The sequence below is a fragment of the Scomber japonicus genome, chromosome 8 (genome assembly GCF_027409825.1).
Source record: "Scomber japonicus isolate fScoJap1 chromosome 8, fScoJap1.pri, whole genome shotgun sequence".
NCBI lineage: Eukaryota > Metazoa > Chordata > Actinopteri > Scombriformes > Scombridae > Scomber > Scomber japonicus.
Window position 1 is genome coordinate 23,041,365 of NC_070585.1, and position 16,130 is coordinate 23,057,494.

Genomic DNA, 16,130 nt, shown 5'->3' on the forward strand with positions numbered 1-16,130 from the left:
ATAGAAAGCATTGTTTCAGTGTGTCCCCAACCCTTTGGGATTTAATCTGCAGCCTCAATATGCCTAACCTTAGGCATGTGATACAGATAACAACACTGCATGTAATATACATGTCAAATGCTAATATTACAGGTCACTTTCCTTGCAACCCCTACTTAACTCTCTTTGTTCTTCTTTGTTTTGTTCTACTTACCCTTTGTCTTTACATGATGAGTATATGGGTATACATTTGGAGGGTGCACAGGGGCTACGTGTACAACACAGAAACACTAACAATAATTTCCCCTTCCTGTGTACTGGTGCAGTGAAGCTTTATATATTGCATCTTCCATGAACAGACACCAGATGACTGCATTTATCAGGCTAAATATTTGGTTCTGATGTCAGGACGTGGGCATTTGTCATGAACATAAGGGTAATACATGAAAATGTCTGTGTGTGTGTGTATGCACATGTAAGCTGGTGTGCACATTTGAAAATGTGCCAATGTGCACATGTCATTGCACTTGTGTGTGAGCTGTGACACTGCTGATTGGTGTCAATGCCATCTTTGATTACAACCCTTGCAGATGGGCTTTCAATTTGCCAGGAAGCTAAAAAAAAAAAAAAGTGTGGAAAATGTCTCCCCCAGACCGGCAGTGGATGTGAGACATGTGGTCATACATAGCTACACGGCTCCCTCGAGTCGCCTTGATACATACAATAACATTATAGATGGATTCCTACCATGGAACCCTCAGAGCCCCCTTTTTCAGTTTTGCTAGTATTGATGGTTCAGTGACTGGGATGAGTAGTGACACAACATGAATTATTGTGATATCAGTGTCACTTTATATATTTTGGTATATTGATCATGCATACTACTATCTGATGAATCGTGTTCACCTATCTGTCTGTCTTTCTTTCTAAAAAACAAGTAGCATATTTTTCAGTAAGCTGCAGGTGGGCGGCTGAATGTGGCTTAGCCTTGAATAAAGAGAATTGCAGTTGTCAGCATGAGTTAAGATACAGACATGGACTGTTTTTTCAAGATTCTCTCTGATTAAAAATACATCAGTTTCTGTCACAATCCTTCTTTGGAGATGATTGCATGACCCTAGTCACATGGCTATCAAACAGCAGGGCAAAATTGTTGGCATCTTTCTTTATATTGTTGGACAAACCATCAAGTTATGAGTTATACAAACCTGAAAGAGCACAAGGACTCTATAAAAGGATCTCAGATTTGGTGGTCATTCTGTGACATCAAGCCTATGATATATGTTTTCATACCAGGAGCATACTGTAAGGCAGACTGGAAATGTTCAAAGTTTTTACGGAGTATAACCACATTCCCTAATCTGATAAGAATAAAAATAGGTCTAAAATGTAGTAAATTAGTGGCTTCAGAAAGTGATATTTCAGGAGAGATTGGACTGGAAGTATGTTCTCTGAAACAACTCTAAAAGGGGAAGAGTATGAGCCATTATTCATTAAGCAGTGTTTTTCCCTCTAAGTTTGTTAAATAAAATATTGGAAGTAGGTTATAGGTAGATGAACTGTCTAATAGATATAATATACATTAATGGTGTGTACTTAAGCATTGTTCTACATGAATTATTTATTGTGATAGAGGTGAACAAATTAAGCTGTACAGTAGGTCTACGTAGGTCATTTTACAGAATTTTGATCAGTTGTCAAAGTAAGTTGCAGAGTAAAAGCTCAAATTCATCATCACAACAATTATTTTACATTTTTCACAGATTTTTGGCAGGGTCTCTAGATATTACTGGATTTGTTCTGAAAAAAAACTATTGAATGACTACTGAATCAATAGGGTAAAAAAATATAATATATCAATTGTCTTTTTTCAAAAGGAGTGGGCATCCCGCCCATTTTCAACTTGAGAGACATCTTGTAGCTGCAGTGAAAAAAAAAAAAAAAAAAAAAAAACATTGTAATGATGTACTATGTGGAAATCTCCATATCTAACATTTATGATCACCAATTGATTTTATTTACAGTGATTGTTGGTCACTTTTAATTAAACATTAAATATGCACTGTGCACCCCTTCCAAAGTTACAAATATACCTCATTACACTTGAGCACCTAATAATTTGTGTTGGTGGGCGGATGGGCAGTTGCAGATTCATGTTTTCCCATTTTGGCACAGTTTGGTGTGAATGGAGCCTAGAAAAAAAACAAACAGGTGCAAGCTGACCACACCTAACACTGACACAGAACATATATCAAGGTAAAAATTCAGCAACTAGAATGCAGCAAAAGTATGACTTGTAGTCTGCCACTCTTTACCTACCTAATTGTCTTCATCCACATCTGCTTTAGTTCTTAATTTGCAACATATTCCAGGATTACTTTACACAACCAATCCCCAAGAGAACCTTGTATCCAGCTGCTGAGTTTTTCATGAAGTTGACATATAGGATATTTAAACACTAAGGGCCTGATTTACTAAGATCCCAAATAGAGGGTACTACTGTAAATTGTGTTCACAGTGCAATAGATTGCGCATTTAGTTTGCGTGCATTTTGCGGGTGATCTACTAAGAATAACTGCGTAAATGAAAACAGTTGCAACAGGGTGGAGACAGCAGTATTTAAATGAGGAGTTATATTGAGTTATAAACAAATGATAATATTGCCAGAAAAACCGACATATGGGAGATTATTTGAGATAAAGTCAATGCTGTTAGTAAAACCAAAAATATTCCACTCCAAAATGATAACACAAAAACTCCATCCTGTGCGTATTCTGTCATTGTGCCTCCGTCTCCTCCTCTCAGTAACAGAAGTCATCTGAGTGCAGTGCGTAGCCGGTTAATACCTGCCCTTCAAAGGTATTATTTATAGATGCAGTTAGCGTCAGAAATAATACCTTCAGGTTTGGTAAATCACAATGCGTGTGCTAAATAACATATTTGCATTTTATCCTCCTTGTATTTTGCACACTGGGGTTGAAACGCCCCACACTGCATATTAATTATGGCAAACGTCATGACATGTTTTATGGTGTGGTTGTGTAGAAAGTAAATGCAGTGCATAGTGTGTGTAAAAAAAAAAAGAAAATCGCACTATATTGCTTTTTCTTGGGTGTCAAATACAGACATGGAGTCCCACTGCTCCAGCAAGATAGCAGCTGTTGAGTGAGTCTCATCCAACTCATTACCAAACTTCCACCTGTGACTTCCACCTGATTCCACCATCAGCTCCGGTTTCAACTCTAGGTACCCCACCTGGAGAGTGAAACACACGCTATGCTGTCCCCTGAGGCAGATTCAGAGGGCTTCTTTGTATCAGCCCAAACTAAATCACGTAACTTCCCAAATTGCACCACTACTTCTACTTATGACTGTTACTGAGTATTATTGGAGTGACTTTTCGTGTTAATAACCAAGCAGAATTTGTATTACTTTGACACCTTTCACTGTTATTGGAAAATCTTGATGTTTTCCTTTCCAATTTTTGTCAGGCTGACACAAACTATCCTGTTGAGGGGCAGAAAGTGTATTAGTTTTTCCAAGTGACAAGTTAGGTCTGTGGTCATTTTGTCTGAGGAGCGATGAGTGCTGAAATGTGTCTTTGAACCCCGCAGTCTAATAAAAAAAGGAAAGGAAATGACTCTCTTCTCTCTCCATCACAACAGCAATTTTCTTGGGCTCGTTCCGCCTGCCTTATGAAGAGATCCGGGACATTGTGCTGCAGGTAGACGAGGAAAGACTGAGCGAATCACTCATCCAGGTAAGACTGATGTTTAGTGTAGTGTGTTAGTTTTTTCACATACAGGCGCACTCGCACACACACAGAGAGAAACTTATTTTTACCCTGTAAAAGATGTGTGTGTGTGTGTGTGTGTGTGTGTGTGTGTGTGTGTGTGTTAGTGTGAGACAGAGTAACAGTCAGACCTGTGTGTCTACACACTCATGTGCAGAGATAATTTTTACATTTCAGTGTCTGCTGGATAGCTTGGCGACCCCATTTTAAACTTGGTATGTTCTGCTTTTGGCACAACTCTGTCTCCTCATTCTCTTTTGGACCATAGAGACCCCCCCATTCATCCTCTTATAATGGATGATGAAGGACAAGGCTTGGCAAAGTCTCCCCAACTCCACCCTCCTTTCTTCTTGCCTTTGTCTTAAACCATGATTGATGAGCTTCCTAAAGGCTACTTGTTTTTTGCTACTTGTTTTTTGCTCCTATTTTGTGACTGTTTGTCTTGTCTCAGAAAGCATTAATTGAAAGCAGGGAGGTTGCATCCAAGGTAGAGAGTCATCACTGGGCAGTGCGAGCCACAGCTAATCCTTCCCTGCACCGTTCTTGTGTTAAGCATTACTACAATCCTGTTTGAGTTCACTAAACTTTTGACAGTGACAAACTGTATGTATGCAAAAATAATATTGGTATATATATATAAATATATATATATTTATATCGTATTGCTTTCAGACTTGAATCCTTAAGTCCTTCCTACCTTGGAAAAAATAAATGTGTAAAAATATTGCCTTTCCCTCATGGCTTATCAACAAACACTTGCTCAGGAGCTGGTCTACTTCCTCTGCACTGCTTGGATCCCAGACACTAGTAAAAGTGGTGAAGCAATATATATTTAGATGGGGCCTATCTAGAGAGTTGTCCTGCAGGACTATTATTTTGAGCTCTGATAACCTTTAATTTGCTGGCAATCTGGCAGAAAGTACAGATTGTATGTTATGAAATGGCAGACCCCCTCTGCTGTGTAAAAGAGAAAGGAAGTTCAGGTGTTGACCTTTTCCCACCTTCAGCCTTTCTGTGGGAAAGTAGAAATAGTGTATGTCTGCCAGCAGGGCAGATGTTTCCAACCCAGACTAATGGAACGACTGGTTTAGAATTGGCTAGTTTGGGTTCAGGTTACAAAAAACACTCCTGCCAGCATCAAATAGCTATCATGAAACTGACCTTGACCTAGTTATTGACACCAACTATGCATGTGAAGCCGGTCAATAGTGTGGTGTATCAGCGAGTCTTTGAATATTTGAAACTTTTCATCTAATTTTTCAAGGGTGTTAGTGAAGCAGCAAAATAAAAGGTCATTGGGCTGGCATTGGCCTACATACAGACTTTAATTGATACATAATGGCCAAAGAGCTGAACTCTTCGAGTTCCTTTTGCTCACTGTTGATTAAAAAATAAATAAAAAAATACATGTGAATCAGTGGTCAGGGTTAAGTGATTTTCTTTTTCAATTCCACAAGCAAGGACTTCTTTGAGAAGGTTTCCTTTGTCCCTTCTTACCTTTTCTATTCCCCTCTATAATAAATGTGAAGCAGGACAAGGAGGCTGCTAACATAGAGACAAACTCAACAAGACTCAAGAGAGCAAGTGTGTGAGTCAGCATAAGCATCTGGGAACCAAACTAATGTCACAAAGTCCAGTGGGAGGCAGGAGGACCCACTGTGTTAACTTATCGGTGCAGAAGGAGCCCACATCTGGCATGTGTGTCACTGCTCGTTAAATAATGATGCTAAAGACAAAATTAACCTTAGCTAGACAATTAGGACAATGTTCGTAGAAAAAGGCTTATTGGTTTCTAATATATATTTTTGTATTTTTTCTCCCTTTTGTTTGTAGTAGTTTGTAGTTTATTATCCATAATTACTCCAGTTTCTCTAATTAGATTTAGTAATTTACGTCCATCAATAATACCCATTGGTTTATCATAATGAAACATTTGCTAATTAACCTATAACTATATTTCATCACTTGTACTTATGCTCTTTCCAATGCTTTATATTGTCAGAGTATTTACAATGACTACAATTTTATTAAAACTAAAATGCATATGATATGTAGGCTGTTCAGAAAGGTAACTGGCAGTGTAGGCTTAACTTTCTCATTTGAATATTTATAACTTATTACAATACTAATATATATATATATATATTATATATTAACTGTTGACAGTAATTAAAAGGTACCTTATTGTCTTATTGTTTATACATCATATAAGGTGTTCTATTTAATCTCTTTGAACTCATAATAATCTAAAAATGTGTTTATGTGTACCTTATGAAATTTGGACTTAAAATGATAATTATTACTTATACCCCAATCTATTGAGATTGTTTTCCTTTTCTTATGGACATTATTATTATTGTTGTTTTTGTTAGTTGTTGTTTTGTTTTTTTCTCTCTCTCTTTAAGCACATTCACTTTTTTCTCAGCAATTTCACTCAATGTTGGACTTTTTAAAAAGTATTATTTATATGAAAATTGATGTCTGGGTAGACAACCTTACTGGAGAAATCATGTGGAAAAGGGCTCACAAATTTAACAACAAAAAAAAAGAAGGGAGCAAGCCACACATGCCCAAGAAATGCAGTTAGAGAAATACAGAGGCACTGAAGGGGAGCAAAGAGACTTCCTGCTGGGTGACACAGTCCCAAGCGTGGGCTCCATCTGCACCGTGCTCATCTACACTCATTATGCTGATTAATCACTCTATACCACCCACTTTCAGCCACACGCCAATCACTGTTTATCCACATGGACAACTGCACACACATACAGAGTGGTGGGATGCATCTGGATGGCCATAGTAATCATCAAAGGAAATGCATATACCATCTTGATAATGTTAGAAGGAGTGAGTGACTATACATGAAATGAAAGTAAATCAAAACTGGTGCTGGAATGGTGAAAGAAACAAACAAACTAATGAATAAAACATATTGGATAAGTGGTATATATGGTATATTACCCTGTGTAACCCATTGTTTATCTCTTCATGCACCTGACTTACTTCTCACACTTTTAACAGCTTGCTGCCTCCTGTTACTTTTGCAAGTAGAACTTCGAAAAATTGAAAATATGCTTTGTTAAGCCTGACTAGTTTTTTACCAGAACATCACAGATTTGACAGCTAGTATTTATGAGCTAAGTAGTTTCTGATTGAATTAACCCAAATACTGCTATTATTAACTAAATGTCAAAGCAAAGCAGTTAGACAAGGCTCACTTGTAATCATGTAAACTAATGAACAGTTCTGATAAACAAGTGTTCACAATAAACTGATCTTGTAATACCTGACAAGACCGAGGAAATAAAACACTACAAAACTCAGCTCAGTTCAAAATCCTGCCTTTGCGTTATTTTGCAAAGCGGGGTGACAAGCAAGCGGGGAATTGATAAATGGAAGGGATAGTGAAAATGGAAGGAATCAAGGAAGCAAGAGGTGTTCATAATGCATCTAAAACTCTGTAACTCAATCTTATTATCTTCCTTCTCCGTCGACATGTCTAATGTAATGATTTGTCAGCAGAATGTGGCAGTGTGCTGGCCTTGAAGTACCCCTACAATGTGTCACCCTGGCAGAGTGGATAGATAGGAGTTGATTGGCTCTCCTTATTCTGCATTAGAGCCCATCAGCGCCTCAGAGATGATGTACACATCCCTGAATGCTCACAGACAGTCCTGGCTCTCACCATTCATCCAGGCTCCACATGAATCCTTGCAATCCCGCTCTTATTTTCATCTTAGTGCACCCAGCCTACAAACATACGTACAGTACATGCAAATAGATAGGCCGTGTCAGCTATCCCCTCTGTCTTATAGTCCCTGCACATTTGTGTCATTTATCATTCAACCAATAAATGTGTGTAAGGTTCATGCACATGTGCAAACATACAGACATTTGCATGCAATCGCTTTCTCACTCTTTCTCTCTCTATCTCATTACCCTACAATATCTGTAGTGCTGGTGGACAGAGGTCACTTTTGTATATCAGGTCAGCTTCATCAGATTCAAAGAGACATTATAGCCACCCTGCTACCATACCCTGTATAACAATGAGATGATGAGGACAATGAAAGACAATAATGAACGTTGGCTCAGTGAAAACAGACTGAGCTGCAGAAAGCTTGGCAAAGGTCTGCGTTTAAAGGGCTGACAGCCTGACAAAGCTATTCATTGCTATTGTTGGCTCGTGACAGAAGTAGCGAGAGAAGGGTCCTGTAGACCTCATTTGTGTGAGAAAGAGTCAGGCACGTGTGCACTGGGCTTTAGGGGGCTGGTTGCATTGTGTTTGGGTTTAGTTTGGCATACAACTCTCAACCCCCCTTCTGCTTTTCAGTAGCACCCAATGCGAAATGCATGGTCTACGTCACTCTTATTCTTCAAATCATGACATGGCTCTGCTTGTGACCTTGCTGCATTGACTTAAAATGGCTCTCCTTTGGTGTTTTAATTACTCCAAAAGTCCCTCATAGTCTCTTTGCCCCAGGGAGAAGGCTTAACAGGCATAATGATGGTATTTGGTCCCACGCCCTTATAGTGGTTGTCAATAGAGCACAAGCAGACCAAACAATGCCCAGATTATTAATAAGATCATGGAAACTTGAATAGTTTATGGAAAAAAGCAACTGATACACATGCAGTAGGTTGCTCATAATAGTTGTCTGGCAGAGTTGATGTGACATCATGAGTTAAGGGTATAATTTTAAAATGTTTGCTTATTCATGTATACTGTGTTGCTGTATATTTAGTTTTGACTATTTAAGTATCTGTCTGTATGTGTGTGTGTGTGTGTGTGTGTGTGTGTGTGTGTGTATGTGTGTGTGTGTGTGTGTGTGTGTGTGTGTGTGTGTTTATGCATGCATAAAAAGCAATTTGTATATGCAGACTGGAAATAATTTCTAAAAAAATTTGGACAAATGAAATGATCAGTAGCATTGACACACACTGGAAGTGGAAAGTGATATAAATAATGTGAAACACATTACTATATCATCACACATTGATTTTTGTGTCATTCATCCACATGGTGTTCTATTGGGAAAGCGGAAACTATTTTAGAGTCATCTCTGCTTACTTATGTAGTTTTAATTAATAGTCAATTATTTATACACTGAAGCATTTTAACTATTTGGTCGCAGTCAATTAGTGTATCTAGATGCAAAACTGAAGTAACAGTTTATACCAAATTGATTCCATCAGTGAAAGTGTGCAAACATTTTGTTGGAATTTACTCTTCAAGGTGCCTGAAAATTAAAAAAAAAAGTCTTACTTATAGTAGGAGGGTTTAACTGGTAGTATTGGTTTTTCAGACATTTAGATTCATGTGTAGTAGTTAAGTGTGGTGCATTCTCTGCAGTCCAAGCATTTTCTTTTGTCTTGCTGCTATTTTCTTCTACATTATTTCTGCAAGACTTAGTTGTGTTTCTTCTGTTGTTTAATTGGCACATCTTAGGAAATTGTTATTTGTGATTATGGTTTATAAACCTTAAAATGTTATTTAATACATGCATAACATCCTTTAATGGAAAATGACAGCTTTTTAAGGTCTAATCAGCTTCTCTACCTCCATCATGCAAAAAGCAGGCCATTGTTCCACATGCTCTATATATAGTTGAGTGGTCACAAGTCCTTGTGATGTCCAATTAGGGTCAATTTCTAATTTAACCATGTCACATCAAAACTCATCATTACATTGACATCAGTGCATTGGAGCTAATGCATTATCACAAAGGGCTGTGTATTCAGTGATTCAGCCACTGAAGTATAGTTTTTTCTTTTTTTTTTTTTTTTTTTGTTTTTTTATATTCAGACTTCAGCTGCACAGGGGTGTCATTACCTCTGTCCAGTTCATGCCTTTGGGCATGTCAGTATTGTCTTGTGTAGACCAAGGTTTTCTAATTCACTTAATGTACCTATTTTAAACACTTGTTTTTTCCCAATTATATAGTGAGACAAAAATAATGTCTTGTTAGTGAATGTGGGTATATGCACAGGGCTATTTATCAGTCAGTTATCAAAACTAAAATGCACACTCACTGTTTTAATGTGTTTGTGTCTGGGAAAAGAAGTCATAAATAATGTTGCCAATATATAACAAGCAATTTGCTTACTTCAAATTTAAATGTGCTTTGTCCAAGTGTAATAAAACAAATTATCAGTTAATCATCACAATCATGAACTGTTGGACATAAAAGCTTTGGCCCATAGGCCAAAGGTTCCCTTAACCATTTCTATGTAGCTGAAGAGAGACAAAGAGAAGAGCAGTGAATTCATACAGATATACACAGATATACAGACATTGAGAATTCATTTCAAACAAACAATAAGAACAGTGAGACTGCTGCAGAGCAGCTCTTTTTTCCAGCCCCTACCCAAAACATACCATGCAGTCTAGCAGCTTGAAATGAGGGAGTCATCACTAAATGTTTAAGAACGCCCAGTTTTTGGTGTGTGTGTGTGTGGTGAGCTAACTCTCGTCAGCGGATGATATGGCCCTGGGGGCTTGTTTTGTGGAATATCAGAGTGGCTTCTTAATGTTTAATGTCTGCCAATGTATTTTATATTACCCCATCTCCTTTTCAAAAGGAAAGGCTAATGACTAACACTGCACCACCACTATTCATTTGTAATTAGTATTGCCCTATGTTGTGTGCAAATGCACTAGTAAGAATATCAAAAAAGTGTCCAACATCTCTTGTATTTAAACTCAGCACGTCTTAATGAGTAAATATTTGCATGCCATTTTTAATACTCACTGGTTGACACACCAGGGCTTTAAAGTAAACAGTGGGAAACATTATTATTAATTACATAATTTAGAATGAACAGTCAAATGTTACATGTAATAAACCAATTTTGACACATGCTGATTGAGCATGGTAATTTATGTCAAAGTGATGCAAAGCTGTTAGTAATATATTTGAACTAGAAGCAGTGTTTTATGAAACACATGTTATGATATACCGACAGTCAGACCAACACCCATTATGAAATATGATTAATCATCCTGCCTATTGCATTTCTTATTTCAGTACCAGTGAAACAGTGATATAACCTGACTCGCCAGATGGTTTGTTACACAGAACCAAATGAGTCATCCCTAGAAATTGTTTGGAAAAGGGCAGGCACTTTCAAAAAATACTTGGCATGTGATTGGATGAATCATCTGTCTATCGCTGTCTTACCTTGAAAGGCAGCTGGATTTGTAATGCTGCCTGGCTCGAACCACCGGCGGTTCGGACACAGGTGCTTAACTTGAAGTCTGACAAGATGGATCCTTAGGTGATGTTGTGATGTTGGGATCTCAAAGAACAGATTCAATAAAAAACTGAACATCATGAAGGTTAGATGTATTGCATGTCTGTTGTGTTTTAGTGCATTGTCTTGGCAAGTCAGTATACTTGGAAACAGAAAAGACTCACTTACCCATGTTATTTTACAGCATGTCTTAGGTTCCTGTTTGGCTCTGTGTGTACTTGTTGATTTCATAAATATTGTCACTTCCACCTTGATTTGCCCTCTATTAGAGGAAAGAGCTAAAGAACCTGGCACAATTGCAGTTAAAAAATTGCAACAAATTGAACACAAGTAACACAACAATTACAAATTACTAATGGACATAACATGGACAGTATACACATCATACGTTTCGCATGTATCTTGACACTATCTGCCCAGTTGGTTGTTCAGTTTGTGTGACAACGAAATGCTGTACGGTGACTTGTGGTGACGGTGGTTTGTCAAGAAATGTGTAAATAGATATTTTCTTCCATTATTTGCAAGTGTATATACATACATCTATCAATGTCCTTTTCATTTGCAGCAAATGGCATTGTGTGATATATGATTGTAATACACAAAAGTTGTCTCTCAGTAAACACCAGCCTTGTCAGCTTTCGGCTTTGCACCCTTCACCTTGCCATGGCAACAACCTTTCCACCAGGTCTCACAGGAGTCTTTCCTACCAGCGATGCTTGTTATTATTGTTTATTTCTCTTGTCAATCACCCAGATCACCACGATGCTCATCCATATGCATGAGTCCATCATTACACGTGCTAGCCCATTGGCTGCAGGGTCTGGCAGTGCCCATGCCAGCCTTTGTTCTATGCTGTAACAACAGGTGATTGTAGCAGCCTGGCACATTGTTGGGCATCATTTGCATGGTGTAAAAGTGCACATGTGGGGCAAGGCGATAAGTATGGCTGTGCATTGGGCCTGTTGGATTAGAGCTTAAGCAGGAGAAACGGAGTCCCCCTTGGGCTTAATTGTGGCTTATTTTGGCACAGCACATAACTCTCTTCTGCATCAAATGCTAATTTAACAATGGAATGTGAAATACATTATGCTGATTTGGTGGGACTGGAAAAATAAGAAAGAAAAGGAGGAGAAGTATTGAATAAACAAAGTAAAGGCGGGGGAAGGAGGGAGACAAGGCTTGGCTTGGTGCAATATCAAATTTGCTTCAGAAATTGATGGCCAGGGCCCAAGGTTCCACATGTACTTTCCACTGATCATCACCACACTGCTGATCTCTAGCCGCAGGGTCCAGGCCAGGTACTCTGTCCTCAGGTTGAATATTGATTAAAAGCACACATTCATAAACACATACACCCACACTACAAATGCACACACGCAGGCTAGTTATTGCACAATACAGCACAACAGTTAAATTTTGATTAGGTAGAGTCCATGCAGCTTCTCTTCAGGCACACCGGGTGCTGTATTTTCTTAACCAAGTGAAATTTAGTGTTCTGTTTTCACTCCAATTCTTTGTTTCAGTGACAGATGGCACATCACTCGCAGAGACGCTCTCAGACAGCAGACTCCACAAACAAATTAATTTCTATAACTGTTTTGCATGCTAGCTCCGTTCTTATTTGATTGACAGTCTCATCATATACTGGCAATGTATTAGCATGTCTGTACGAGAGATTGTTAAAGAAGAATATTCACAAATGAGGGAGAATTTAATTGTAGTGTGGTAAAGTTCTTTCCCTTCTTTCAAACTTGACAGGGTTATTTTTTTAGCAGATATTCCGTATATAGGTTGTCTTTAAGTGTTAGATAATCACCGTTTTATCATACATAATCATACATTAAAGATCCATATGTGTATTTACAATGGAAAGCATACTCCCCTTTTAGTTCATATGTAAGCCCTTGAGGCCTTACAACAGATTCAGGTAAGAAACGAATAAGCTTTCAGATAGACTTTATTTATAACTTGTTGCGTGTGTTGTTATTTGTTTATTTTCTGCCTCTCTTCTCTGCTCTTATCTTTTTTCTTTTCCCAATCATATCTTTGTTTATCTCTTTTCTCTCTCCGGGAGAACCTTCTATTCTCCTTGTTAATTTCCCCCTTAATCCTGCTTCATACCTTCTATGTTAAATGCAAGTGCTCAGGTGTGCGCATTAAAAAAAGAAAAAAAGAAAAAAAAAACTTCTGTATTTCCTTCTAAAAGACACATTTAATGTCACACTAAGTCTGTCAGGTTTTCCAGCCTCAGCCCTCAAATTAATCCCTCACCCTCTCTCCCTCTCTCTCAACCTTTTTTCCCTATCTCTTACTGTGTTTGTGTCTTTCTCTCAGACTGCATTTCTCATTTAATTTAATGCGATTTTAGAATCTGTCACACTCCGTTTGTTGCCTGTCAGTATGTCACTGTAGCTTTACGCGTTGTGAGATTTGAGGTGTTTGTGTGGTTTGGCAAGGTGTAGATTCTGTAATACTACAACAGGCCGTATGATTGATGTTCATTCTTTGACATATTTACCTGTGAGACGAGATGTTTTCTCTAGTAAATTACTCTTCTAACATAGGGATCAGTTGTTGAAAATGACAACCAATATTGTATAAAGTTCATAAGTTCAAATTGTATTGTAAATGCTTTACATACATTTTCATACATAAGTATATTTCTAAAGTCAGTTTATTTGAAAAATATGAAATATTCAGACTAAAAATATTACATTTTGATGGCACCGCTCTCCATTTTACTGAGCATTATCTGTCAAATCTGTTCCCATTTGTACAAACAAAAGCACAGCTTGATGGGCTTTGTTCCACTTTTTAAGTTTTAAGTTCTGTGGTAGTAACCTTTTGTTTGAGATACAGTAGATGCTGTCTACACCCACAAACTTGTGGAAAGTTACTTTTGTTTGACTTTAAGCTTAGTTTAGGGGGGTGAGGAAAAAAAAACTACATTTTCAAATTGCACATAATGTGTTTTTTGGAACTGTCAAGCGTTACTTTGAGAAGTAAAGCCTGTGCAATGTTGAAAATCTTCTTGTCTGTCTATTATTTTGTTATTGATTTAAACTGAAGTCCTCACTGATTTGCCATGAGCCAGGTAAGATGCCTGCTGAGGTGCCACGGCAGGAAGATGGCAGTCCCGTGTTGCTCGTCATCACAAACCATGGGCAGAATACCACATGTTTCTTCCACAATTGAGTAGAAAATCAATTCATGGAAGAAAATCACATCTTCCAAGCACATGGCAGACATGAATCTCTTTCTGTCTTTGCAGTAGACCTCCCGTAGGCATAGTAGAGCTGAACACAGTTTACTCACATTATCTTTTAGACATCAGGTGATTCTCACTTTTTTCTCCTTTATTTAACCCGGTTTAATAAAGTCTTTATTGCTCTGAGAAGAGTCTTATCGATTGACTTGTCTCAGACTGTATATCTAGAGGTTTCTTGGTTATCTTATCATTTTGAAATTACTGTTGGGAATATGCTTCTCTTTTCTCTAACTATATTTTTACAAGATAGGAGTGGTAAAGCTGGGCTGGTAGATGTTGCACGTCCTGCTTCGCACAACAAAAAGTGCTATTATCGACACCCAGAATATTTCCTTGATTCCATATATGGAAAAGGGCACACTGTCACTATCATTTATAGTATCCTGAATATCAAAGTGTTTGGACATTTTTATATTGCACTACATCAGCACCTGCTGCTTTTACCAGCATGATGAACTGTGTGTACGTGTTTAAGTTTATGCTTAATACATGCCTAATACCCCCCTTTAAAGTATATTAACTTGGCATGGGTTCGCAGTTGCTGTGAAACTGTGAACTTGATTCACTGGAAGCTAGTTGACAGCAGCAGAGATCAAAGTATGGAAGTGAAAGCCCTACAGATACTGTCATCCTCTACAAATGTTTAGTGAACCGTAACCTGTATCTCATTACTTTTACACTCTCCTTTACCCTCATACACTCTTCCATTCCTCAAGTACAGACCTTTCACAGTCTGGCTGTTGAGGCATTTATTTTACCAATATTCACTAGAGTTTATTTATTGTATTTATGCATCAAAAAATATAGAGTTCCTATTTAATTTGAGGGGGAAATACCAGTAACAGTGCTGTGAGGCTCTCTCAGAGACATTGAGCTGACCTGCTGACAGTAAATCTAAATTGATTGAGTATTGTTTGCAATGATATCCTTATTTGTTTCAGAATAGAATAAAACAAAACAAAAATTATGTCAATATTAAAATTATGGTAATTCTTTAAGGCAGGCATGTGTTGTGTATTAACTTACACACTGGTGGAAATAAATTGTTCTAGTGCATGTGATGTTGGAGTAGAGGTGTCACTGACACTCTTACAGTATGTATTAAACTGAGCACATGGTTGATTGACAAACAAAACATACTGTATATTTGTGTAGTCACACAGAGGCATTTACAAAAGGCAGGTTTTTGGAGCCATTTAGAAGTATGTGTAAAAATATACACTTTTGGAACTGTGAGAAGGTTTTGAAGTGCAGTTATGTGTCAGCACAGGAATATTAAATCCAGACATGAAGGCCATAAGTGTCGATTGAATGTTGAGAGCATTTCTGAGTAAACATGGAAGCATTTTTTTGAGAGGTGGTACTAGAAAGGAATCCTTGTACATCGGTTGGACTCTGCAGTGCAATACTTGGCCATTCTTTTGACACTATCATATTTTCTGCATAACTGCATAATCTATGCTCCTAACTTTGGCTCATTGAAGTTGCTTATTACATATAATTTATCACAACCATGTATTCACAACAAACATAGAGGCAGAACTGTTTCTCACTCATATCAACAACCTAAAATAAAATAAATTCAAAATATTTAGTTGTTTGCACATATAGCCTATAATCTGTTTTTATTTTTGACAAGGACATATTTTCTGAAACAAGTGAATTTTCTGTTATTGTTTGCTGTATCTTGGCATATGTGCTAATATGTAGAGCCTTCATCTTCGCCCAAGGCGGTAAATGAATGTGTAGAGTTGCTAGCAAACTTCCAGTAATCTCTCCCAGACTGCTGTGTGTGTCTGGTGGCCTGTGGTGCAGAGTCTGGCCCACCGTCATCAC

General features: G+C 37.8%; 1 protein-coding gene across 1 annotated transcript in view; it reads left to right on the top strand.

The window, feature by feature from the left end:
* Positions 1–16,130, top strand: part of diaph2 (diaphanous-related formin 2) — a 360,718-nt gene that overhangs the window by 204,139 nt on the left and 140,449 nt on the right. Inside the window, exon 21 of the mRNA XM_053324402.1 lies at positions 3,645–3,739. Coding sequence (XP_053180377.1) covers positions 3,645–3,739 — 95 coding nt within the window. The remainder of the gene's footprint in view (positions 1–3,644; positions 3,740–16,130) is intronic.